The 26,340-nt window shown below is 36.8% G+C and overlaps 2 protein-coding genes and 1 long non-coding RNA gene across 3 annotated transcripts; 2 read left to right on the plus strand and 1 right to left on the minus strand.

Annotated features, from left to right (window-relative positions):
• The first annotated feature begins 746 nt into the window (after window positions 1-746).
• Window positions 747-6,223, plus strand: LOC311068952. The gene is made up of 3 exons (XR_014603448.1): window positions 747-879; window positions 1,289-1,327; window positions 6,104-6,223. It is a non-coding gene; the product is annotated as an uncharacterized lncRNA (long non-coding RNA).
• Window positions 6,224-11,717: 5,494 nt separating this feature from the next.
• chgb (chromogranin B) lies at window positions 11,718-17,404 on the plus strand. The gene is made up of 5 exons (XM_084091843.1): window positions 11,718-11,913; window positions 12,137-12,183; window positions 12,285-12,378; window positions 12,764-14,631; window positions 16,932-17,404. The coding sequence occupies exons 1-5, from the start codon at window positions 11,868-11,870 to the stop codon at window positions 16,986-16,988; spliced, it is 2,112 nt and encodes a 703-aa protein (XP_083947969.1). The 5' UTR covers window positions 11,718-11,867; the 3' UTR covers window positions 16,989-17,404.
• trmt6 (tRNA methyltransferase 6 non-catalytic subunit) lies at window positions 17,209-25,438 on the minus strand. Its single transcript, XM_084091844.1, has 11 exons — window positions 25,138-25,438; window positions 23,718-23,848; window positions 23,517-23,626; window positions 22,870-22,961; window positions 22,690-22,773; window positions 21,785-21,909; window positions 21,345-21,670; window positions 20,497-20,582; window positions 20,180-20,282; window positions 18,944-19,030; window positions 17,209-17,985 (listed from the first exon to the last, which is right to left on the minus strand). Exons 1-11 carry the CDS (start codon window positions 25,245-25,247, stop codon window positions 17,788-17,790), a joined length of 1,452 nt encoding a protein of 483 aa, XP_083947970.1. The 5' UTR covers window positions 25,248-25,438; the 3' UTR covers window positions 17,209-17,787.
• Between the last annotated feature and the right edge of the window lie 902 nt (window positions 25,439-26,340).

The raw sequence follows: 26,340 nt of genomic DNA on the forward strand, positions 1-26,340 counted from the left end.
CACAAACTGATGTTTACGATGCAGTATACAGTAAATTAATAAATTGACTTTTTTTTTATTTTTACCCTTTAGCTGAGCAGAAGTTTATTTTTTTTTATTTTTTTTTTAAATACATAATGTATAGAGTCATTACTCATTACACTGTTGTGTGTTACTGTTTTAGTATTTGTTTATATTGAGAGTAAACTCTCTGTACATTTTGTGCATTATCAAGTATGTTTATTTATACCTTGTTCAAAAAGTTTATTGTCTATTTTATAATTGTATTGCTGTTTTGCACTACTTCTGTTTCATCCAATTGGTTGCATGATCATTAAACTTGGAAACTTCGATACTTCTATCAGTCTGAACAGAAGTCAAAGGTCTTCTTAACAGGAAAGAATTTCCATATTGAGGCTAATAGATTAATTTCATGGCTGGTGAGCCGATAAATGAATGAAGCAGATAAACTTAACGACCTACTCGAATAAACAAGCCAAGTAATGTTTTTAATGACAATTTAATAGTATATGCAAGCTAAATTTAAAAGGTTAGAAAGGACAGATGAACCGTTGCTATAAAATGAGAATAACAGACACATTGATTTATCTCATGGCCTGTCTTTCAATGGTTGCATAATGAGGTTCCTCAGCAAGACAGAACATGTTGCATAACAGAGGTCAGACAGGCACACACATGTTTAAAAAAAAAAAAAAGTTTAGGGGGAAATAGTGATAGAGAGAGTAGGAAAGTTCAGAACAGCATGACCCGGATTCATGCAATGCAGAGATAAACCATATCTTCAGTCATAAATTACTTTAGCTTAGTCCTTGATTTCTTTATGACGGATGTTTGCTGCCCCCGGTAGCTCTTCCTGTTGCCTGTATGAGCCATTGAGAGGTAAAATACAATTGTTCTTTTGAAATGAAGGCTATTGCTCCCAGAATGGTGAATGCTGCATTTGTATTTGACAGTGCTTAGCACAACTGAATGGATGAGACTGCAGGATTATAAATATTTAATGAGTCAGTCTTTCTCTCTATTTACCCCGTATTCACCCACCATTTGCTGTTGTGTTGTCTGTGGATAAGATAATAGAGAGATCATGAATAAGGTGTGTGTCTCTAGAACTCCTTTTAGATGGTGAATAAAAGTACAGTGATGAAAAGTACAGTGTACAGTGAAGAAAAGTAAAGTACAGTGAAGAAAAGTAAAGTACAGTGTTAATTCCACAACCCTCCTTGTATGCTCACTATTTTTGTAAATAATAATGTTGTAAGTCACTATATTTCTTGCTTGTATTTTCAAGGAAGAAGAGGAAGCGAGAACACTGCTGATTTGTGTGCTGGTGGGTTTGTGTAATAATGAATGCTGAGTTTTGCACATAACATTTCAGGAATGCCCTGAAAAATGCTGGGAAATGTGATTAAGGGTTTTTCTAAATCTAAATCTACGTCTTTTCACACAAAACAAAGAAACGTTCATAAAACTTTGGTCATTAAGTGGTGAGACATATTTTTGGCGTCTATTCAAATAGTTGTAAAGAAATATATCTAAATGTATAATTAATTCCCTCTTTAAATTAATGCCCTCTTAATGTATTGAATTATGTTTTTATATTATTTTTTCCTATTTTAAATATGCAGTGCATGATCTGTTTCTTATTTTAGTAATTATAGGAAATTATAGGAGATTTTTCAAGGAAATAGAAATGATTTGTGTTATGTACACAGTTCAAAAGTTTGGGGTCAATAAATTGATCAACATTGACACAGTAAAGAAATCATTTATAATATTACAGGAGATTTCTATTTCACATAAATGTTTCTTTTGAACTTTCTATTCACAAAAGAAACCTGGAAAAGAAATGTTCACGCTTTCTGCAAAAATGTTAAGCAACTGTTTTCAACATTGATAATATTAAGAAAGCAGCAAATCAGAATGATTGTGACACTGAAGACTGGAGAAATGTTGCTGAAAATTCAGCTTTACATCACAGGAATAAATTACAGTATAAAAAATATATTCAAACAGAAAACAATTATTTTAAATTGTAATAATATTTGAGAATATTACTGTTTTTACTGTATTTTTAGCAAATAAATGCAGCTTTGGTGAGCAGAGGAGACTTTCGAAAATAAATCTTTCTGAACTCAAACTTTTGATAGTGTAAACCTAAGCATCTATGCATAAACATTCTTTAATCACACACATTTAATCACACAAGTGGTGGAGGTTGTGGTTTTTGTACTATGAAAAACTTTAAATCAGAGACATTTAAAAGATGTCAGATTAGCTTCCAAAGTGGGAAAAGCAGCTCCACTTAGTGGCACACACTTGTACTACACTGCAGTTAGCCTATACATCCATGCTAATGTTTACAAGATCTTTTTTCTTAGAAATGACCAGTGCCATGATTAAGGGTCATGGTTTGATGCCTTTAAACAAAAGCATGACTAATTTATTCAGTGTTCAGTGGAGTTTTATAGCTATTTGAGCTTCAGCCATCATTTGAAGCCATCCCACAAAGTAGGGGAAAACTGTTTCATCATCTACATAAGTCCTGTTAGCAGACTATTAGTTTAAAAAGTTGCTGATTCTTGACAAGGGTCTGTTGGACATGCAGACTGAGTAGTACAAAACAGGAACAAAAACCATTTTGAGTCATTCTATAAAGCTTATTTGCTCTTTTGAATATAGAGAAGATCCTCTTGAATCATCAGATTTGGATTTTCAATTCTGCAAAACTTAGTAGAAGCTGACGCAGTTAAAAGTCTTCTGGATGTTGTGACGTTATATGTGATGTAGTCCATCTCTCCATAGATGAACCAATAAAGGATCTTGCTATAGACCTCAGGTCAGGTTAGATGCCATATCGAATTTAATGCAGATGAAACCGAGACTGCATCCGAAAATCGCATACTTCCCTTCTATACACTAGGCAAAAAACAGTATGTGACGGAAGAATTATGCCTGAATTCACAGTACTCGCAAAAGAGTAGGCAAACAGTACTGGATGACCTGAGATTCTGAAGTGTGCATGGACACTTTACTATCCCATGAGGCCACGGGAGAGGATTTGTGAATGGCAGTGAAGCGACGCAACTGACGCTGGTAGGTCACATGCTATTGACAACATGGCGAATATAGTACGTCCAAATTACATTCATACTACACACACTCATACCGTTTAGAGTGTACTTTTTAGCGTTCGTGGAGTAATTACTTATCCAAAATAATTACTCAATACAGAGTATGCGATTTTGGATGCAGTCTGAGGCTGTGAGGGATGGAAGTAAATCAAGTCATTTTTACAACTCACAACTTTCAAAACTGTTTTATGGAGTTTTTGTCTACTGAAAGTTTTTTCGGAAAGACATTTCGTCAGCTGAATTTTGTACATTGTTAAACAACAGTATAATCCATTGAACGTGCTGTACTTTTATCCATCACAACCTCATTTTCATTCCTGTTAAAAATTAAATATGGCGCTACAGTTAGCTACTAAGGTCTATTAAAGCACTTCTCCAAGTGCACTACTCTCCAAAGAACTCATAATGAAATACCCAATGGGTCAAAGAGTTTGACTGTGTTTCTCTGTTTCTCTCTGTGTTTTAGGACCCTTAATCAAACTCTTATTTGTATAGATCCAGTAGATGGGCTGCCACGAATAATGTCATCGTCAATCAAAGACAGAGGCGCTGCCAGTGTGAACAACAGCATAAGGGTTTTAATGTAGATCAGATGCCATTATAATGGATCTGACATCATTCAGAGGCCATTTGCACTTCAGGGCCGCATGCGGGTTGCTTCATTTGCAAATCAGACGCTAGACATTGATGACAAGCCTTTATATGTGACCTTCACATTTCAATTATTTTGAGTGGGGCAAAGAGAGGAGGCTTCAAACAAACACGACTGCAGGTCCTCACATAGCCCCGAATAACAGAAACAAAAGCATGTCCGCCCATGCACTTTTTGTCATTGGTGAAACGCACAAATAAACATCAGGCAAATAATGATACGCAAAAAAGGCCTGATATCAGAAAATGAGATCTTATTAAATACAGTTCACGTTCATTTACATGAACGAGTGGTGTGATTAACTCTGATGCTGCCATTTGTATATTTAAGACTAACCGATGTAGATTGTTCACTGAATTAGAATTAGACTGGTATTCATGTAATTGAATAAAAAGGACAAGCTAGAGGGCTCCTTTCAATCTTAATTTTGTTCTAGAGAATAAGTTGAATGGCCAATTTATTTTTCTTAAGTTTCTTCTGTTATAAAGCACTTTTTGTTTCACCAACAGGCCAGGATTAGTCCTTAGTTCAAATAGGACATTTAAGTGTCTTTTATAAACGTGCCTTAGACAAAAAGCATTACTGGTGTGCATCTTGAGACAAAACAATGGCACTGACTAGATATATCAGTGCAAGTTGCTATCAGTTAAAACAGCTCAAACATGCATTTTAGTCTGGGACTAGCTTAAGTTTTATTCTACATTAGCAGGGCCGGCCCTGACCAGTTTGCTGCCCTGTGTAAGATTTTACCTGGTGCCCCTTGTATCGCAGCAAATGTTGTTGTATTTCAACCCTCTCGGATGAAATTGCGTTCTGGGGAAGGGGGGGTTCAAATCTCAGTACTATCGGAAGGGCACTTTATAAGCTATTAAAGGGGAAGGGTAGCCTGGCAACTCACCATTGTCAGGGCTCAATCCGAGGGCCGGGATAAACGGCTGTCTTTCAAATTCGCTCTGCATGCAATAGGACAGTTGCTAGTTGATAGATTCAACTTTTGCCGTATCTGGCCGGCAAAACTACGAACACATCTTCCTGTTTTAAGAATGACTTAAGTGCCGTTCTTTGTTCTTTTCTCAAAGAAAAGCTTAACTCCAAGTCCTCCAGAGTCACGGACAAAGCCGATTCGAAAGACCGCCGTTCGCCAGCAGCAGCTCTTCTTTGTTTTCAAGTAGCAGGGAATTCACGCGGAACCGTCGACTCACAACTCTGTCGTCATTATGTTAAGCCCGCCCACCGACTCTATACACGATGTGATTGGCCTGACTAGAGTTTGGTTTTTCCAGCTCGAAAGTCAACGGAAAGTTGCTAGACTACACTGGCTGCAAAATAAATTTTGCTGCCGCTAGTGTGCGTCTAGATTTCTAGGCTAGGGGCAGGGGCCCGAGTCCCCCGATCACCCCCCGAACCCCACTCACTACATTAAAAACAGTAAATGTGTGAACAAGTATCTGATTTCAGCGACTGCTTCAGCTACTATTTATGGAGTAGGGGCGGAGCTTCAGATTCTAGAGAGCATTTGATTGGACAGAAAATCTGATAAGAAGCTTAAGTGCAGAGTGATGTCATCAAAACCTTTGATCCATATTGGCGGAAGTGAGAGACTGTAAGTTTTGAATGCTTATACCTTCTAAATGCGAATTGTGTCATTGTTTTAGAGCACAGCTTATAGATAACCTTAAGGCTAACATATTAACATATACTAAAAGCCAAAAAACTTTTGAAAACTTGAAATTTTGATTTCATGGGGACTTTAATTTATTCCTGTGATTCAAAGCTGAATTTTCAGCATCATTACTCCAGTCGTCAGTGTCACATGATCCTTCAGAAATCATTCTAACATGATGATTTGCTGTTCAAGAAACATTTCTGATTATTATCAATGTTGAAAATAGTTGTGCTGCCACAACAGAGCAGCATTTTTTGAAATAGAAATCTTTTGTAACATTATAATTAAATGTCTTCTTTTTTAGCTGAATAATGACATTATTGTCTTTTTTAGAGCTGCTTTGCTACAGAATTGAATTCTGTCTTCATCATTGATTCTGCTGTAAAGCTGCTTTGAAACAATCTGTATTGTATAAAGCGCTATAGAAATAAAGATGACTTGACTTTTTTTAAACTTGCAAAGTTATGATGCTTACCTGATGAAAACAGTCCATCACATTGCGGTGTCAGTCTGGATTCTCGTCCCTTGTCTCTTTGAGTTGTTATGAAAAGAGCCACAGGGCTGCGTTTGGTCAGCCTCGTTGACATTCATCTTTGAAAGATCTTTGCCCAGAACTGAGCAGTGCAGTCTAACATTTACCTCTCTATGGTTTAGTTTCACACCGCAATGAATGCCGCCGGTCAAGCTGGAACACCAGGCTGATGTTTATACCTCCTCAGATCATATTATCCAAATGAGAGATCACGTCAGCCCGAGGCCTCAGGGATCAGTCTGGTGCACAGTGTTCAAATGTCAGATCTCAGTTAAACAGTTCTCATCTGGATCATCATGTGTGACGTCTGATCGATTTCAGATAGGGCACCGGGGGTGCGATCAGCTGACAAGTGTGACCTCGCAGGGTAATTGATGAATTAAAGTTGATCAGCAGGTCATCTTTGATGTGGAAACTTTTGGAAGGATTGGATTAAGTCACTGAATTGGCTGGGATTGTCTTTTAAGGCAGTCTGCGCTTATCAGCATCTCTCATTTCATCACTCTCTCATTTGATTATCTGAAAGACTGGAGGCTGAGATCATCACAACTGACGATCTGTATGTCTGTCAGTCTGTCTGTGAAACACAGAGACAGTTTAGTTATCCATTCTCACATGCAGAATGTCACTCTTCTAACTTATTATTTTATGCGAAAAATAAAAATAAAGGTTATTTATTGACATTGATGGTTCCATAAAGGACCTTTAACATCCATGCAACTTTTCCATTTCACAAAAGGTTATTTATAGTGGAAAAAGGTTCTTTAGATTTTAAAAATGTTTCTTCACACTAAGAAAAAAACTGGTTCTTTTAAGAATGTTCACTGAAAGGAGCCAAAATGGTTCTTCCATGGCATCACATGTTTTGGAACCTTCATTTTTAAGAGTGTATAAGGAGAAATATTTTAAATGATGAATGCATAATATGTTTAACAGGTTATTAAAAAAAATTCTAGGGATAAAGTATGTTTGCGATCTGTTTAAAATTAAGCTCATAGATCATAAGATCATAAAATTAAATATAAATTAAAAAAAATATATTTAAACTATTTGAACTAAATCCTAAAACCCATGACAGAACCCTTTAAGCTTCTATATGCCTTTTATTCTTGCAACTATTTGTGCATGTTGAGTAGATATACAGTGAGACCAGATGGGTTACTGAAAAAAACAGTTTTTTTGCGTGAATGAAAAAACTGTCCATATCGTGATGTTCCCAGTATGGAGCTGTTTGTTCCCAAGTGTCAAACTTTCTATTCAATAAACCCTCCATGCCCCATTACAGTCAGCTTGAGTGTTTCTCTCTGGATGCTGCACTTTATGTTTGCTGTGTTGTCCTGAAACTGAACTGCTGCCTGTGTCCTGGATGAATTATAAAGCGATTTCAGTGGGTAAAGGGAGAATAACTCCTCTACTGAGCACTTCTGCTGTCTCCTTTAGTTTCAACATTATCTAGACTGTCTGAACGCTTCAGGTCTCACACATATTCCTCTCAGAGGATTTCATAATGAGAACAGGACTCAAAGCTGGAAAAGCGCAGATGTTCGCACTCTTTCTCAGCTTTGTCATTGTGTGTCTGATCACTTTCTAACCTCAGATTTCAGAACTTTTTGTTTTAAATTAGCCTAATACTATTATTCAGCAAGAACGCATTAAATTTAAAGACTTCTATTTCAAATAAATGCTGCTCTTTTGAATTTTCTATTCATCAAAGAAAAAATGCATCACAGTTTCCAGGAAAAATATTAAGCAGCTGTTTAATTAACTGTTTTACAACATTGATAATAATAATAAATGTTTCTTGAGCAATGTAATATCAAAACATAAATGATGATGAAAATTCAGCTTTGCATCACAGGGATAAATTACATTTTAAAATATATTTAAATAGAAAACAGTTATTTTAAATTGTAATAATATTTCACAATATTACTGTTTTTACTGTATATCAAATAAATGCAGTCTGTGTGAGCATTAGAGACTTTAGACGAAAACATTAAAATCGTACCAACAGAAATATCAACATAAGTATCAGTGTAGTGATTGATTGCTGTTTGCATATGTGCTGAACAAAATATATTAGGGTTTAATTTAAATTATGGATCTGGCTGGGGATACTTATGATGAGGTCCTGCTGATTTATGCTAAATAGGATGCTGTATTTGTGTTTTATGGGACAAGAGAGCTGATGCAGTTCCAGGTCAACACAGGTTCGGTAGCAGTGAATACATAAAAGAGCAGCGCGCTTTCACTGCACACCTGCAGGAGTGCTTTGACTATAATAGACTGCCCGTCTATTTTTATTTTTAAATATACACCCTTTCAAAAGACCTAAACTCCCCCAAACTGTGCGGTCACTGTTTCCGTTATGCCTATTTTTTCATTTATAAGATACTTGTTTGATGTAGATTGAATGCTCACAACAAGAATATGATCTAGCTATGTGTCTAATAGGCCTTTTATACAAAGCCTGAAGGTGCATTTTCCTGTTTTGTGCCATGCTCGCATATGAAGTACTCTGTTTGATATCGCAAACATCCTAAGTGGAGTTAAAAACTAAGCATGATTTAAATAATATTATTTTGCATATGTTCAGGGCTGTTATGGCAACTGTCCTGAGGTGCTTGTGATTTTTAAAGGTACACTATGTAACTTTTGGCCCTCTAGTGGCTAGAAAACAAAAACAAAACTGCATGCATTTTGCGGAAGAACATTGTTTTGGTTGTTCTATGGCTCTGTGTGGAATATATCACCCCTCACAACTGTTAGAGAGCTACATATGGCAGTTTATCTGTCCAATAAAGTATATTACCCACCTGTTGAATAATGAAAATGCAATCTCTGCATCGCTTTTACAACATTTCACCTTAGTTCTCACCATCTCAGAAAAGCCAAGCCAATGCAACCAGAGCAACTTTTCTGTATGTGTGACTAGCCACACACAGGCGAGTGAGGCATTTACACAATTTCCCGCGAAAACCACAATATGCCGACAGGTCTAAAAAAATAAAATAGGCTTAAAACAGGCTTACAACAGTGAATCAGGGTCATTTTGAGCAAAAAAACTAAAAAAACAAAACTAAATAGTGTACCTTTAAGGCAGTTTGTTCTTAATAGGCTATCTAATCTTTCATTAAAACTTACAGAAATTATCTTTCATTGAATGTTTTTTAACACATATGAGTAGGTGTGCAATTTTGTATTCCACAATCATTTAACTCGTAATTTCTGTGCCAGGAGTGTTATATTGTTTCATTGACTGTGACATATCTGCTGTGCTGTGTGTATGCTGACAGCGCTTTGGGGAAGCTGTCACGCGACATATTTACAATGCAACCTCCCACCCTCGGAACACCGGCAATATTGGATACAAATTCAGAAATATATCTCATTTTATGATGCGTGGGTTCAAAAAAGATCAGAGAAACTAACCCTCAAAGTCTTCGCGTGCGCCGTTGCTGGCCTCCGCGTCCTTTGTTTCTGAATGCAAATGCCTTTGATTAAAGCCAGACAACCCATACGAGCTCTACTCAATTAGTACATCAGCTAATATGTACAAGGTACTTTGCACCCTGCATCTAATTCTCCCTGTTTATCGTGTCTACATATGCGCAGCTATGACTCGAAAATCTTCACTTTTGACTGAATAAATTATAAACAGGGGTTTTGGCTTTAGAGTCAAGATGTCTCTATAATTCATTGCATTCGAGCTTCACAGCTGAATAGATACAAGCATGATAGATAGGGATGTGGAATTTTTCCTAAGCGTGCCAAAGGTCTGGATTTCCCAGGGGAGGGGGAGAGATGATAATAAATATGATAAATTCTGGGATATTACTTGGTTCGTGTTGCAGTTTGGAACATTAAACAACAGTGCATGTTTGTATCCATTAGTATATGCTGACAAATATTCAGACAGGGCTATGCAATTATCACTTATTTATTCATGAGACTCATTATGCTATATTTAATTAAAAGACATGTATCAATGCTTTTCAGAGCCAGTCTGACAGTATCATATAGCTCAGTCAGATATCTCATAATATGTCAAGTGCAAAGCAGGAAGTTAAAAGTGGTAAACTGAATTCAAATACAATTCAACCAGACATTTACAAAGGCCATGTTACATAACACCCACACCTTTTAATTGCAGATCTAGGCTACTGTATGTGATAAACGCAACAAACTAATTTGATTCAATACAAATCATCTTGAAACACTGGAAACGTGAGAAAATGAAAGACAGACTTTAATAGTGATGCATGCCTATATGAACACAAAAAGATAGTTAATGATAATAAAGCAGATGTTTTGTTACTACTAAATCAAGCCCAAAACAACAATGCAACTTTTAAAGTACAGATAAATGCCTAAAACAATGTATGATTTAAGTTATTATAGGTATAAAAATTATGACTCTAAAACCAATAATACCTGTAGCTTAAAAAAAAAAAAAAAAAAGGGTTTTATTTTTTTTAAACCAATGTCAATCATTACTGAAATTCTATTATTTTGGCAGATATAGAGGACTGAAATGTACATTTTTGAGCGTTACACTTCTACCTGTACACTAAAAATTTAAAGCCACATTACTGATCCTTCTCCAGCCACTGCTTCCTCTGCCTGGTTTTGACAGGCTAAAATGTGGCCCATTCCTTGTTCTGCTTGAGTGGATGATAAATCAAAGCCTCTTTTAACATTCTGCAGCTCCGAAAAAACTCCAACCGCCCCATGATGATCCCGTTACCACAGCAACTACAGCATCCCAGGTGCATCCTTCTGCTGAAACTCAGAGCACCTGTACCAAACATTAGTTTGCAGTTTCACAGTTCCCTCATGACACATACGATCCATGAATGAAGTGGGTTGTCTGAGAGTTGCACAACATTCTGTCTGATTTCAAGTGAAAGGAGACTTTTATTCAAATATTGTATGATAATAGGCATTATTCAGATATAATTAACAATAAATTAAATGAATAATATTGCAAGATCTTGCAGGGATTTAACTAGATTTGGCATTATACCGTTTCTTGTTGCTATATTGGACTGACAGATTTCATATGACTGGAAGGCAACACACGCACAGACATTGCGTTTTCCTGTTTTATGTGGACTTTCCAAAGACACAATGATTTTTATATTGTACAAACTGTATATTATATCCCCTACTAACCCTACCCATCACAGAAAACATTCTGCAATTTTACATTTTTAAAAAACATAACTTAGTATTATTTATAAGCTGTTTTCCTCATGGGGACCAAAAAATTTCTCCACAAGGACAGATTTCAGATATTGCCATCTTTGTGGGGACATTTTGTCTCCATAACGTTTAGGGTTTACCATAGGGTTAATATTTAAAGTTTATATTAAAAAAAAGTACATTTTATCTCTTTATTTGAATGTGTTTGATTTTAACACAAAACGCTGCTAGAGAAAACAAGCATTTGAAGTTGGACTTTTGACTCAAAATTTGAAAGCCCATGTGACAACTTGCCCCGATATCCTGCTTAATGTAACGCAAGTTACGCAACACATTTAACTCCTGGATTGGAAAGTGATAAATTATATATAAATAAGTATATATATATATGCACCGATATAAATGCACCTTTAATACTATACACAGGCTGGAGTGGAAGATTAGATTATTTAATTTAAGTGGGGGTGGTGGGGGTCTCATTATGGTTTCACATTAGGCGTGACGTAAGCAACCACGAACTCACGAGCTCAGACCCTGTGTGTCCCGCGCGCTCAAAACAGACGCAGCGCGCACTCCGAGCTGCAGCACGCGGAACGGAGCTTGTCTCTGCCTCTCGAGTCTGCAAAACAAGACAAAGACCTTTCCGGATAAGATTAACAGCAGACAACATCTGTGTGCATCATGAAGTTTGCGGCTTTGGTCTGCTTGGTTGTTTTCCTCGCTGCGGGTAAGTGAAATTCTCATAAAGAATCATTGCATAAATCATTTCAGCACCATGGTCAGCGACACGACAGTTATGCTGCAGAAACAAATAGTACAACACAATGGGAATTTTCGTTTTTTTGCACAAGTAAAACGTATGGATAATTGGTGATATCGAGATGAATAAGCTTAAAAACATTTTGCATTACGATTTGCACAAATATGATACAAGGCTTTTACTATCCCAGATGGAGATTCCATACCAGTTGAGCAGGACAGCCGAAGAGAGGATCTGGTATGCTGTAGCTTCTGTTTATGAGAATAAAAACAATTAAAAAAAAACCTAAAGCATTTATTTCTCTACTCGTTTTATTTATGTACACACTTTCATTTCAGCTTACCCGGTGTTTAGTTCAGATCCTTTCAAAGGTGCTCTACAAGACTGATGATAATCCAGTGCATCCAGAATGCAAAAACATCCTTACACCAGGTACGTTGTTACTTTGCACTGTTCGTATTGTGTTGCTTCAATGTGTTTTTGAGGTAAAAGAACATTGATTTATTATTGGATTAACTCAAAGGTGACTTCTTATGAAAGGTTATTCTAGCATTGCACTATTTGCAGAGTGAACTTACATATACATTCATTTAAAATGACATATAACGTGAAAACAGTCAGACTACATTATCGTCATAAATTCTAATCTCAGTACATTGTGTTTGGTGGAGGAGACAGTTATGGGTCAGTGGTTTCATTCTAAGACTGGAATAATAATTGGACGTATTCATGCAGTGCATAAGCAATGGTGTGGAAATGAGTTACGAGTCATTTGCATTTGTGTTTTGTGCCCATTTTTATGTCTCCCTGAATTCAGGATCAGGTCATTCCACAGTTGTGAAAAATCAGAAAGATGTTTTACACCTGGCTCAAGAGGAGCTGAAAAAACCAAGAGGAGAGTCTAAAGTCAAGGAGGAGGAACTCATTGAGGATCTTCTCAAAGCTGACAAACGCGAAGAGCTGGATGACGAACGGAGCCAGGAAGAGTTTCCAAATTTTATGAAAAGAAGATTAAAAGACAGGCGTGAGGAAATGGATGATGAACGGAGTCAGGAAGAATTTCCAAGTTTTATTAAAAGAAAAATCAAAGAAAAACGTGAGGAACTAGATGGGGAACGGAGCCAGGAAGAGTTCCCTAGTTTTATGAAGAGAAGAATCAAAGAAAAACGTGAGGAACAGGATGATGAACGGAGCCAGGAAGAGTTCCCCAGTTTTATGAAGAGAAGAATCAAAGAAAAACGTGAGGAACAGGATGATGAACGGAGCCAGGAAGAGTTCCCCAGTTTTATGAAGAGAAGAACCAAAGAAAAACGTGAGGAACAGGATGATGAACGGAGCCAGGAAGAGTTTCCTAGTTTTATGAAGAGAAGAATCAAAGAAAAACGTGAGGAACAGGATGATGAACGGAGCCAGGAAGATTTCCCAAGTTTCTATAAAAGAGGCTACAAGCATAAAAGAGAAGATTATGATGATGAGAGAAGCCAAGAGGAATTTCCTCAGAAAAGACATTTTTCCATCCTTTACAAGCGTGATAACCCCGATGAGGAGCGCAGCCAGGAGGAATTCCCTCCATACGAGTATAAAAGGAGTCATCTTCTGGCCAGCAGAGAAAAACGTGAAGAACCAGACTATGATAGAAGCCAAGAAGACTTTCCAAGTTACACCCACAAAAGAAACTACGGGGATGGAGAAGAAGAGGACGAGGAGAGTGAGGAGAGAGAAAAGCGGATCTGGAAGCCATCACATAGATACCACCACAAGAAAAAGCACCACAAACGCAGTGAGAATGAGGGTTTTGAAGAACCAGACTATGACAGAAGTCAAGAAGACTTCCCAAGCTACACCCACAAAAGAAACTACGGGGATGGAGAAGAAGAGGACGAGGAGAGTGAGGAGAGAGAAAAGCGGATCTGGAAGCCATCACATAGATACCACCACAAGAAAAAGCACCACAAACGCAGTGAGAATGAGGGTTTTGAAGAACCAGACTATGACAGAAGTCAAGAAGAATTCCCAAGCTACACCCACAAAAGGAGCTATGGAAATGGCAGGCACCAAAAACAAATTGAGGATTTGCTGAATGAGCAATCTGAGGACATGAACTCTCAGGAAAAGAGGTCTGAGGAATCCGAAGAGGTATACGAGGATATTGCAAAACGATACTGGAAACCCACTCATAGATACCACCATAAGAAGCATAACCACAAGCGTGGCGACTCCATAGAGCTCGAGAATGAAGATGAACCCATCTCAGAGAAGACTCACAGTCTCCATGAGTCAATAGACAAGGCCATCAAGCTCCGTTCACCTGAAGAGGAGGAAAAGGAAATTGTCCATGAGCTTAACGAAAATGAGCTGAAGAAAGGACACAAGAGTTCGGCAGAGGAGAAGCAGGACAGGGAGGCTGCGTTGAGGTACCTAACAAAGAAAAAGAATGAGTTAGAGGAACGTCTACTTAACAAAGGCGATGTCTATGAGAAACGCTCCCCATGGATTTACAGAGGATACTACCATCCAGCCTGGTATAAAAGAAGCCACAAGGTGGGTGAAAGCACTGAACACCCCAACCTCAAACTAGAAGAGGTCGCCGAGACCCTCCGGTACAAAAGGGGCCTGCCTTCTCAGGAGTCGTTACCTGGGGAAGAAAAGGATGTCTCCCAACAGAAGCTTTTCACACCAAAGGAGGTATGGTATTTTCATCCAACAGACAGTGCATGTATTACCAGGATTGCCCACCGAGAGTTACCAAAGGTTACTTGTCTTGTCAAGGTTGATAGTTGACCCTTAACAGTACGCTCTTAGAAAAAAGGTGCATACATTTTATCTTTAGGGGTACAACAGCATGTCACTAGGGGGCAGTACCCTCAAAGGGACATCTTCATACCTTATTTATCCCAGAAAAGGTTCACAGTACACTAAAAGGAGAATAAGGGGGTTTATAAGGAACCTTAAAGGATTGTGTAAAGTGCTTCATATATAGAACTTTTAGGGGTTCCCATCATGGGATCATTTTATGAATTTAGTTCTAATTCATTTTTAAGATTGATTCATTTTTTTGGATTAAACAGCTGGTAAACATACTTTATCACTAGAAAATTTTAAATAACCCATTAAATATGAAAGTATTATGCAACAGACATTTATCCTGCTTTAGATACTTTTTGACATAAAGGGATCTTCAAAACTGAGTCAAGAACCCTAGGGTTCTATATAGAAAAACATTGAACTTCTCTCTAAGAGTGTAGTACCTTAACTCTAATATGCACCTTTTAGGAATAGATACAAGTAAAAAGTTGTCCCTTTATGGTTACTGCCCCATTGACAAGCTGTTCTACCCCTAAAGATACATTTTTGCACTTTTTTTTTCCTGACAATGGACACATTTTGGGTGTCTTCCTACTAAGAAAGATATCCAAAATGTGTACTGCTGGTGAACCTTTGGGAAATGGTTTGGGAAGTTTAACAAATGGCTCCACTGAGCCCTAAATCCTACATTCCAAGTACAAACGGGAATAGAAACCATGGACTGACCTGAGATGTTTATGAATAGACAGGGATGCATTGCAAGCAAACAATGACATTAATGCAATCAAACGTTGCTCCATGGAAAAACAAGCTCTTGAAAAACAAGGCCAGTTTTTCTGCTTGAAGTAGCTTATCTGTATCTCTGCTTGCTGGACTTGGGCAAGTTGAGTTACTAAGAAAGGACGTGGGTAGACTGTAACCCTTTCTCAGTTTTTATTACATGCAACTCCAACTGCACCAAAAAGTGGTAATTACCTCCCAGCAAAAATGCATCTCTGGTGACTACTTGTGTCAAATGTTCTCCTATTACAAGGACATTTGAGTTATCTGATATGACTCCAAGCTATGCAGTAACATTACTTTTAGTTGAGGGTGTAGAGGGATAGCTAGACTCTGTATGCTCAGAGAGAGAGCATGCTAAGAGCATCATTCCTCATCATGACAGGGGTATTACATAACTAAAGGTACTTTCTTTTAACTTTTCTACTGAGACTGTGGAAATAGGATACTTCATTGACTAGAGCAGGGGTGTCCAATCCTGCTGGAGGGCCAATGTCCTGCAGAGTTTAGCTACCCCATTTAAACACACCTGAGCCAGTTATTTAAGGTCTTACTAGAAACTTCCAGGCAGGTGTGTTGAGGCAAGTTGTAGCTATACTTTGCAGGACAGTGATAGCAGAGTTTGAGAACAACCCTGGACTAGAGCAACGAATTGTCTTTCGTTCATAAAAAAATATAGCCTGGCTATCACCAGACCAAGCTCAATCTTTTAAGACTGAACATTGTTCTGGAGAGTCTGCTATGTATTTTCTACTGCACAAGAGGCGTAATCAACGGGCATAGTTCAAATGACTCTGTACGCAATTGGATAGTCCTTCAACCAATCAGACCAACGATCTGGGTGACGTACTTTGCAGAGCAACGCGAAAACTCCAGGCAGGAAATGTGTAACCAAACGTGTTGATCAGCGGTTTGCAGAAGCAGCAATGGAATCGAGCGATTTTTGCATGTTATGCAAAAAAAACAACATTAAAGTTAGTGGTATTTACACCCACTAGAGCGATTTGTTTGCTAAAAAGAAGCCATTGAGCATCATCGAGAGGTTAAAAGGAATTGGACAGAGCTGTAACGGCTCTGGAATTGGATTGGATTAAACCCGCCAATAGCGCGCCAAGTGGATAAGCCAGTTTGTGATTGGTTCCTGCAAATTTGTAAAGGAAGCAGCAGAGATAAATGTACAGGTTTCCAGCCTGAGCTGCAGGACGAAATCAAATCGCGGCAGATCAGGCTGGGTTTACCCAGTCTAAAAAAAACAACAACCTTTGCAAATACAAAATGATTATAAACAGATTGCAAACACACACAAAAAAAAACATGGGGACTGATTAAGGCAATGGTTTTTAAGCATCAATTAAGAGTCAGAAGTATTACATTTAATTCCTGCTCTTTTCTTTCATCAGTTAACCGAACTTGAGAAACTGGCCTCTGTGGATCAACAGATGAAAGAGACAACTTAACCATTCCAAGAACCAGCTGAAACATCATCTTCCTCTGCTGCCTGATTTGACTTTCCATCAGCTTTATGTGTGCTCACTTGGGCTGCTTTAGATGAATGCATTATATGTTGTACCCATTTACAACTGCATAAGACTTTTGTTATTGGTGTAAGTCGGTGTATATTTAATGTGAGAGTCTGAGAAACATTAGTCTATAAAAAGCAAAACTAGCTCGAAAATGTCATGTGAATTATTTTTCTCTTTATTACATAATCTAAAATAACAAAGACAAATGCCCATGTACTATTGGACTGCATTTAAGAGCATGCTACGTGAAAGATGCTGTACGTGTTTAAAAATTCCTGTTGTTCTTTATGGCCTTCAATAGAACCCCTGCATTGTTTGCATTTAATAAAATGTGTAATTATGGGACCAAAGCTGATGGATGCAGTTATCATTTGTGTTTTGATGCTGAAAGCCTTTTGAACATTATTAAAAACCGATAAATATACAGTTTCCCTTAGCGATGAACGATTGACTAAGCTTTATTTTGTGAGCAAAACTTGGTTATTCGCCAAGTGCAGAGGATGGCGTCTTTTACAAAAGTAAATGCATCTTTTACATCCCCCACATCTTGCTAAAAAAAATAATAAATAACGATGAAGGGAACATTCTGAAGCTCTTAAATGCAAATCTTGTCAAAAAAAGAAAGAAAAGAAAAGTAGACTTTGAATAATAAAGTCATGCAACCATACAGAGAATAAAGCACTGCCTGAATGTGTGAGTCAACACTTATTTGGTTTCTTCTCACTTAAGCAAGTTAAACTAAACTAATTGCCTTGGCAGAGCCGTCACAAGATGAACTAATCTCATCCAGCTTCAGCCTCTTGGCGGCAGGCTCCTCTGATTTGTGCTGATTCCTAGCTTTGGCAGCGTCTGTAGCGACCGTGGTTCCAGACAGCAGATACCCTCCACCTCCACTCATGAGCAGCATTGGATGAGTCCGGTTGGGCAACACCTGGAACAATGATACAGAAGTGAAGAAGTCATCAAAGTCTTTCTAGGGGTGGGCGGTATGACCACAATCTTATTTCACAGTCTTCTTATATAATAGTAATTGTATAACAATGTAGCTATTTTTGCTGGAAATGCAACACATTTTTTTTTTACATAAACCATGGTAATGGCAATTTTGGGAAAATCCAGAGATTTAAATGCATCACAAATGTTGATTTTTTTTTTTTTATATATACATGGAATTTGATAGATGTACACTACCATTCAAAAGTTTGGGGTTTGTAAGACTTGTTATTGTCAAATACAGTAATATTGTGATATATTGTTACAATTTAAAGTAAGTCTTCTATTTGAATATATTTTAAGATGTAATTTATTACTGTGGTCAAAGCTGAATTTTCAGCATCATTACTGCAGTCTTCAGTGTCACATGATCCTTCAGAAATCATTCTAAAATGATTATTTGATGCTCAAGAAAGATTTCTGTTTATTATCAATTTTGAAAACAAGCTGCTTTTTTTAAAAAAATTGTGGAAAATGTAATGCATTGCATTCAGGATTAATAAGTTGAAATATTTATTTGAAATAGAAACTTTGAAACAGTGTAAATGTCTTTAATGTCACTTTTGATCAATTTAAATGCATCCTTGATGAATAAAAGTAATAATTTCTTTTTTTTAAAAACTGAACAAAATCGGTAACACTTGGTCTCAGTCTCATTTGTTAACATTAGTTAATGTATTAACTAACATGAACTAACAATAAGCAACAGTATTTATTAATCTTTGTTAATGTTAGTTAATAAAAATCCAGCTGTTCATTGTTTGTTCATGTTAGTTCACAGTGTAAAAAATCAAACTGACCCCAAACTTTTGAACAGTAGTGTATAAATCAAAGCCTGGCATTAGAGCAAAATCAACTGTGTAAAATAAATATTCTTCATTGAGATGAAGAATTACCTGGTAATGCCTGAGCCAGGAATCTGTTAATCTGAGACTGATTGCTCCTCCTTGTTCCCTGAGCTTTGTGTAGCACTCAATCAGCGGCTGTCCGGAAGAGATCAAAGAGTAAATATTACTGGAAGCAGTTATCAAAACACTCCACTCAAATTGAATATGCAAATCTTTTTAAAGCAATGTTATACCCTGATTTACAACGGAACTGAATCAACACTGAACTGACTTCAGCTAAACAAGAGCCGAAATGCACTGTTAAAGCTGCTTTGAAACATCTGTATTATATAAAGCACTATATAAAAAATGGGACTTGACTTGATTACATGGTATTTTTTAGGCCTTTGGAGAGCCAGGCAATAATCGGAAATAAAAGTTGACATTTTAGTGCCATGTCAGCATTCAAAGCTATTTTCATGGCAAAAATTCTATTACAAAAATACAAATATCATATAAATACAATAAAAACCAAACAAACAAAACAGCAAATCATATTATACAAGATTTTTAAAATTAACATATTATTAAAAAATCTAAAATCTTTTCAGGCATAATCTTACTAAATAAGTCCTTAAGTGAGGTAACTTCATAAAAGAGCATTCTGCTTGTATTAAAGGATTAGTTCACCTCAAAATGAAAGTTCCTGATAATGTACTCACCCCAATGCCATCCAAGATGTTCATGTCTTTCTTTCTTCAGTGGAAAAGAAATTACGTTTTTTGAGGAAAACATTTCAGGATTTTTCTCCACACAATTGGCTTCAACGCCAACCAGAATTTTGAAGTTCAAATCAATGCCGTTTCAAAGGGCTCTGCACGATCCCAGCTGAAGAATGGGGTCTTATCTGGCGAAACGATTGGTCATTTTCTAAAAATAAAAATGTATATACTTTTTAACCACAATTGTTCGTCTTGTGCTGGCCACGCATTGCGTCATCACGTTGGAAAGGTTACGCGTCACGTCATCTATCCAAGTTATTTGTCTGTGTACTCTGGTTCAAAAAGGTAGGGAAAGGTGAAAAATTCAACATTTAAGTATATATATATTAAAAAAAAGTATATAAATGTTTCTTCTTTTTTTTTAGAAAATGACCGATCGTTTCGCCAGATAAGACCCTTTTCATTTTGAGGTGAACTAATCCTTTAAGTCCAGGACAATCTACATGACGATTAGTAGGCGATTATAAAATCTTCATTTTTGGGGGAACTGCCTCTTTAAAACTCGTCAAATCAATCGCTTTACCTCTCTGTACTGGCAGTACACTACGAACGGCCGTGATGGTGCTAGGAACTTCAGCAGACCCATTAACACGGGACAGGGGTGGAACCGACAAGCAATCACCAACCTGAAACAAACATTCAAATCAGCTTCACCCAGTATCAAGAAGGCGAATCACTGGAAGACTGCATACAAATCAGCTTAAGATCAATAAAAAATATGACATGACAAGACCCATCAATATTACAATACATCAAATGCACAGTCAACTACCAGGACATATAAAATGTTAGTTGGTTTTAAATGCATTTAGGGCTGGACAATAAAGTTAAAACACACACCCATCTGCATTTCTCCCCTCTAACAGAGCAGCAGCGGAGGCCAACTTCTTCCTCTTCTCCTCCATCTTCACCTTTTTCTCTTGAGCCTGTAAGGTTAGAACGGTGAATTCAATTAAGTATTTGACTTATACTGAGATTTTAGGAAAACTCTTAAAGGACACTTCTACCAGCCTGACTAGTTAAAGAACATTGTTCAACTCTTTTTTTTTTTTTGGTGCTTTTTTTCTGTTTTCTTCACACATTTCATTTCACACATTTCACCTCAAGCTGCTCTTCATTTAAACTTTTGTCTCCTTGGTAACCAAGTAGACCTTTGAAAACACTTCACTGAGGGCAAAACAATACACTTTTAAACAGTTTGATTAGCTTTTGTTTAATTTTTATAATTATTTACATTTTATTCATATTTTAAAATGGACTAAATACAGCACATTTTTAAATAGTTTGTGGATATTTTGCTTTTTTTTTAAATGATCAGATACATAGATTAGATAGATTAGATAGATAGATAGATAGATAGATAGATAGATAGATAGATAGATTATATTCATATTTTAAAATGGAAAAGTTTGGTTGTGGACAAAGTATAAATAGTTTTAAATAGTTTGTGTTTATTGATATTTTTGTTTAAATTACTTTTTGAACAAAATAATAATTGATATTCGATTATTCAATACATATAATATTTAAAAATGGCGAGGTTTGGTCTTGGACTTTTTTGTGTTTTTAGCTTTTTGTTTAAATGATCTCCAAGTAATAATTAATATGTATAATAATTTAAATGATATTCATAATTTAGAATTGAAAGTTATATATAGAAGCGATATATGAATGTTAAACTCTCTTACCCTCTGTTCTCGCAGTCTTTCTCTCTCCGCTCTCCTCACTTCTTCTTGCGGGTCGACGCTGACCTCCATACTCTTAGGTTCTGATTTCTTCTCCTCAGACACACCTGAGGTTTCCTGAGAAGAGTCAGATCCACCGATCCTGCTGCCATTGGCCTGAGAATCTGCGTCCTTCTCCGTCAAATCCAGGGTTCCCGCCAGCAGAGCGTTGACTTTGCATAAAGGGAAATCATGCAGCGTCTCGTGGAAGTGTGACGGGAAGCCGAAGCTCTCCATGCCGGCTCTCGTTGGCCCTCCACCGGGATACATCTGAATGACTGAGCCAAAACCTGAGGAAGAAAACATTTATATCATCAGCATAGTGTAACAGTGCTCAGCTGATATAGGTTTTTCAATAGATCTATTGTATGAAAATAAAACAGTGAAAAGTAAAGTGTGATTACCTCCCATTCTCTCCATCACTGAGCCCAACACAAGACCAGCACAGGTCTCAAACACGATGATTTTACTGCCAGCGTGGATGTTACCCAGAGTCAATATCTGAGCCAATGTGTCATACCGCAGGTGACTAAAAGAGTGGAAAAAATACTATAAATGCTTATGAAACATTCAAATCCTAATATGTACTAGTGCAGGGTTTCTCAAACTGGGGTTCAAGCTATTAATTAAATCATAAAAATGTAAAATAAGCAATCAAAATAAAACACTCACACATATTTTACCCGTTTACTTGAAATGAAACAAGGCATTTATTCACAAACAAACTTTTATGTTAGATGCAATTAATCACGATTAATCGATTTGACAGCACTAAAAAAAAAACTAATGAAAATGAAAAAAGCATATAATAAAATTGAAAATAAAGAATAAAAGCCAATTCAAAATATTACTATTTAAAGGTGCTCTTAGCGATGTCACACGTTTTTTTAGGCCGAAACATTTTTCACAATCACAAGTGATTTATTTGACATTTTCAGGTACAGCGGTTAGTTCGAAATAAAAGTTAGTTTAACAGTGGAAATTGAGTCTCACATTATTTAATTTTATTCACACACAAAACATTAATGGTGAACATTTTTGACTTTATAAAATGATTCTCAAGTCTTGGCGATCGGCCCCTATTAAACAATAAAGAAAGTAAGACATCTTTTTCATATACATAGTTAGGTAGCCTACTATTCTTTTAGCAGAAATTATCATTATAATCAACTTAATTATTTCCTTGATTTTGTATCACGATAGTCCCTAAATGCATGTAAATGCAGGATATGGGATTCACTTTGAAAAAGTGTGAGTAAATGATGACTGTTTTCATTTTTGAGTGAACTAGTCTTCCTAGATCCCATACCATATTTTTCCTGGTTCTCTGCCGTGGTACATCATGGCGAGGAGTCGAGCGGAGGGTTTCAGGACTGTTATGTCACTCTCGTACCTGTGAGCAGAAAGGCAAAGTACATGTTAATAGTTAGATTTTTCGAGTGATTGATACAATAGGAATTAAAAATGTTTATCAACTGTTTGAACTCACTTTTTCTTTTTCTTCTTGATGTATTTCGCTTGAGCAAATTCAGTTTTGTCCTTGAATGTTGTACTGTTGTCTATGAGCTGCTGAACAATCTCCTTAAATGCCCATGAAAGGACATGTGAGAAAAATGTCTTTGTTACCAAATATGAAAACCTAAATACCTTCTATACAGGTATGAATAACACCATTCTGCATTCACACTGCAAACATCCATGAAAGCTTTTATCTTATCCATGCTAGCAAATAATCACGGCCACCCAACGTAAATTAGAAAATAATTTTAGTACAGCCATTCAAAACCCGAGGGTCAACCATAGTAAAGCAATCACCAACAGAATCATTTTGGCCGGGGATTCATGTAAACACAGATATCGGATACCAGTCATGTCTAATGTGAATGTAAACAGGTGGGGGGGGGGGGGGGGGAATCTGATAAGTGATAAGATAAGACTTTTCAGTTTTATCGACATTGCCATCTTGGATATTATATTAGTCACTGTCGCTATGATTACTGGTGAGAGAATACAGGTTTGATTCCCCATACAGACAGTATTTAAGACGTCACTATAAGTTGCTGTTTGAATGGAACATTTCAAGACTCACACCGAAGTAAATGCGGTTGTAAAATTAGCCTTTACTCGGGTACATACCTGTCCCTTTAACCCCTGCTCTTTCAGTGTTTCAATATCATCCCTGGTCAGTTTTTGAGATCTGCCATCATCCACTATATGTCTGTTATCCTGGCCTGCTTCTTTAGAATCTATGACAGCGGAAAAGAGAAACAAATTCACCTCGTCCAGGAGAAAATAAACGAATACACAAATAACAACACAAATCTGTAATATCATTACCTAAAGAGTCTCCTGCACGTTTTAATGCCTTGGGTTTGAGCGTACCGCCGGCTTCGATTTCAAACATGGTCCCGTACAGCTGCCCAACCACATTGTCCAAGAAGAACCACTGCTTCTCAAAGATCAGTTTCCTAAAACACACAATACACAGAATGTCAAATCAAAACAAGTGAGGCAAGCAACAAGCCATTAAAGAGAGGGTAGGCGATTTGTTCCAGTAACATTTTTGTTATGCTGGTTGAAAGTCTCTTCTATCTTGATAGCGATCACTAAGTTAAGTGGTCTAAATGTATATAGTCTGTGGAAGGCGTAGGACCATAAAATACAACCTGCCTGTCAACGTATGTTTTTTCATTCCTCCACGCAACTGTTCGCGCAGACATCGCATGTCATCAGCGCGCTTCATGCTATGCAGTTGTCAGTCACCGAGAACATAAACAAAAACCTTTTACAGTTCCTCCTGAACCAAACAACAAGCATATGCTGCGTTCACGTTATAACTATTGTGATTTGGAAGATATGGAAACCCGTGACATTATACTCGAAGCGCTTTGTGACTCTATGCCTTTCAATGGCAACACTATCAATGCCGAAATGAATCTGCAGCAGTCAGGTGATACAGGTCAGAGCTCTTTAAGTTGATTATTACTGTAATGGTATGTGCTTTGAAACATGAGGTAGTTTAGTTTGCTCCCCGATGTATGCGTTTGTATGTGTTTTGAAGGAGGCATGACTTTGTAGATGCTCTGAAGGGATGGTGGGATCTCATGGTTTCAAAGCTAGCATGCTATTGCTAGCCGCTCCGAAAATTGCCTACCCTACCTTTAAAATCTACATGAGACGGAAGTTGTGATAGTACTTCCTTCCTTATTGTGATGAGTGAAAGCTTTCCTGGACAAGAAAAAATGTAGGGCAGGACTTGAGATTTGCTATTTGAGGATCTCATGTGAGTGACAGGTTGCCATAATATTCCATAAAAATTATACTTTATACTATCAATTGTCAGATTTACAACAGATAAGATTATTAGCTCATTTTTTATATGATATGGCTTTAAAGATAAGCAGTGGTCTTCACAAGTCTAAGACCACTAACGTTAATGAAAAACGCAACAACAACAAAATCTTTTACAATAATTTAAGTGCAAAGATGAATTTAAAAACTGACATGAAGTCTAAGTTTATGTCATGTTTACCTTTTGCAGATTATTACACCGAAATAGCGCAGAAAGCAATACATGTCTGATAACTGTAATATTTTAACTTTTCTTTGGTGTGCACTGCAGGTTTAATTCGTTTTTTAATCCCATCGATTTTCAATGTGGTTTCAAGGTGGTGTATACAAAACCTCAAGCCATTGAACCTGCAAGACTTATAACTTATAAGAAAGATGACATTTAATAAAAAGTTGTTAAACTCACTTTTTATTTTCGACCTGCACTGACTTGAAGACATCTCCTCTTTTCAGCACTACATAATCTCCGTAGTTTATAGTGCTCTCAGCATCACTGTCATTTACACACTCCGCCATTTACTGTGATCAGCGTGGACAAAGATCGCCGGGAGAATGTTTAAAAACTAGTTTACACTTCAACAAACTCGACGCAAAAGTGGCAGCTTCTGTCTGAAAACAACAGTAATTACACACAAGCTTTGCTCCCTAGTTTCCCCACGTGTGTTGTGTTCTGTCACTTCCTGTTCTGAGAGGCCAGTTAATCGAGTGCTGATTTCGAGAGCCGCAGTCTGTCAGGAACACTACTAAGTCACAGATCAGAACGATTTAGTCACTTAAAAATAAACGTGTACATTTAATATATATCCTAATTTTTAAGTGACCAAACCTCACATTAGGTTTATACTAATAAAAACTACATAAAAAAATATATTTGTGTGTATTATTATCTTAAGTGTGTATATTTAGGATTTGTGTTTAGATGTTTTGTACAGCACTTTGGTCAGACTTGTGGCTGTTTTTAAATGTGTATTATAAATTAATTAATCTTGAAACTTGAAAAACTGCCTAAACATAATTAAGCTACCATGGTTGTCTGACACGTACAATGACTATATCATTGTACTTTATAAGTTTGTTTTATGCGCTATTATGGTTATCATTACTAAAATACCAATATTTCTAACATAATAGTGCATGTACTGTATATAAACTAAAGGCTAATTTTACATCTAATTTATAAAAAATACCCCATATTCAGCAGGTTAGTTTTTACAAACATTCGTAAAACAGCTGTTAAGTACATTCCATTTCAAGTATGATAAATGATCAGTGCTTGATTATGAAATCCAGACAACATGGATTTCATAATGGAAGTGAATATTTAATTTTCCAGCCAACATAATGAAAACAAATTAACTTTTTTTTCAGAAAACAAGCCAAAAGCACTGAGACATTTTGGTGATGCGCAGTGCTGGGGGTAACTCATTACAAGTAACTTGAGTAATGTAATCAGATTACTTTTTTCAAGTAACTAGTAAAGTAACGCATTACATTTTCAATTTACAACAAAATATCTAAGTTACCTTTTCAAATAAGTAACGCTAGTTACTTTTTCACATTTATTGACCGACAGATCTCCTGTCCCCATGTTGAGAGAAATAAAGTGAGG

This window comes from Abramis brama, assembly GCF_963993115.1.
Source record: "Abramis brama genome assembly, chromosome: 18".
Classification (NCBI taxonomy): domain Eukaryota; kingdom Metazoa; phylum Chordata; class Actinopteri; order Cypriniformes; family Leuciscidae; genus Abramis; species Abramis brama.

Bases quoted from the DNA above. Each gene is read 5' to 3' on its own strand.
- chgb (XM_084091843.1), top strand. From the start codon at position 11,868: ATGAAGTTTGCGGCTTTGGTCTGCTTGGTTGTTTTCCTCGCTGCGG. The intron at 12,184-12,284 runs GTATGCTGTAGC...CTTTCATTTCAG, and splicing joins ACAGCCGAAGAGAGGATCTG to CTTACCCGGTGTTTAGTTCA. The intron at 14,632-16,931 runs GTATGGTATTTT...TTCTTTCATCAG, and splicing joins AGCTTTTCACACCAAAGGAG to TTAACCGAACTTGAGAAACT.
- trmt6 (XM_084091844.1), bottom strand. From the start codon at position 25,247: ATGGCGGAGTGTGTAAATGACAGTGATGCTGAGAGCACTATAAACTAC. The intron at 23,627-23,717 runs GTAATGATATTA...CCGCTGTCATAG, and splicing joins ACGTGCAGGAGACTCTTTAG to ATTCTAAAGAAGCAGGCCAG. The intron at 21,671-21,784 runs GTAATCACACTT...TTTCTTCCTCAG, and splicing joins AGTGATGGAGAGAATGGGAG to GTTTTGGCTCAGTCATTCAG.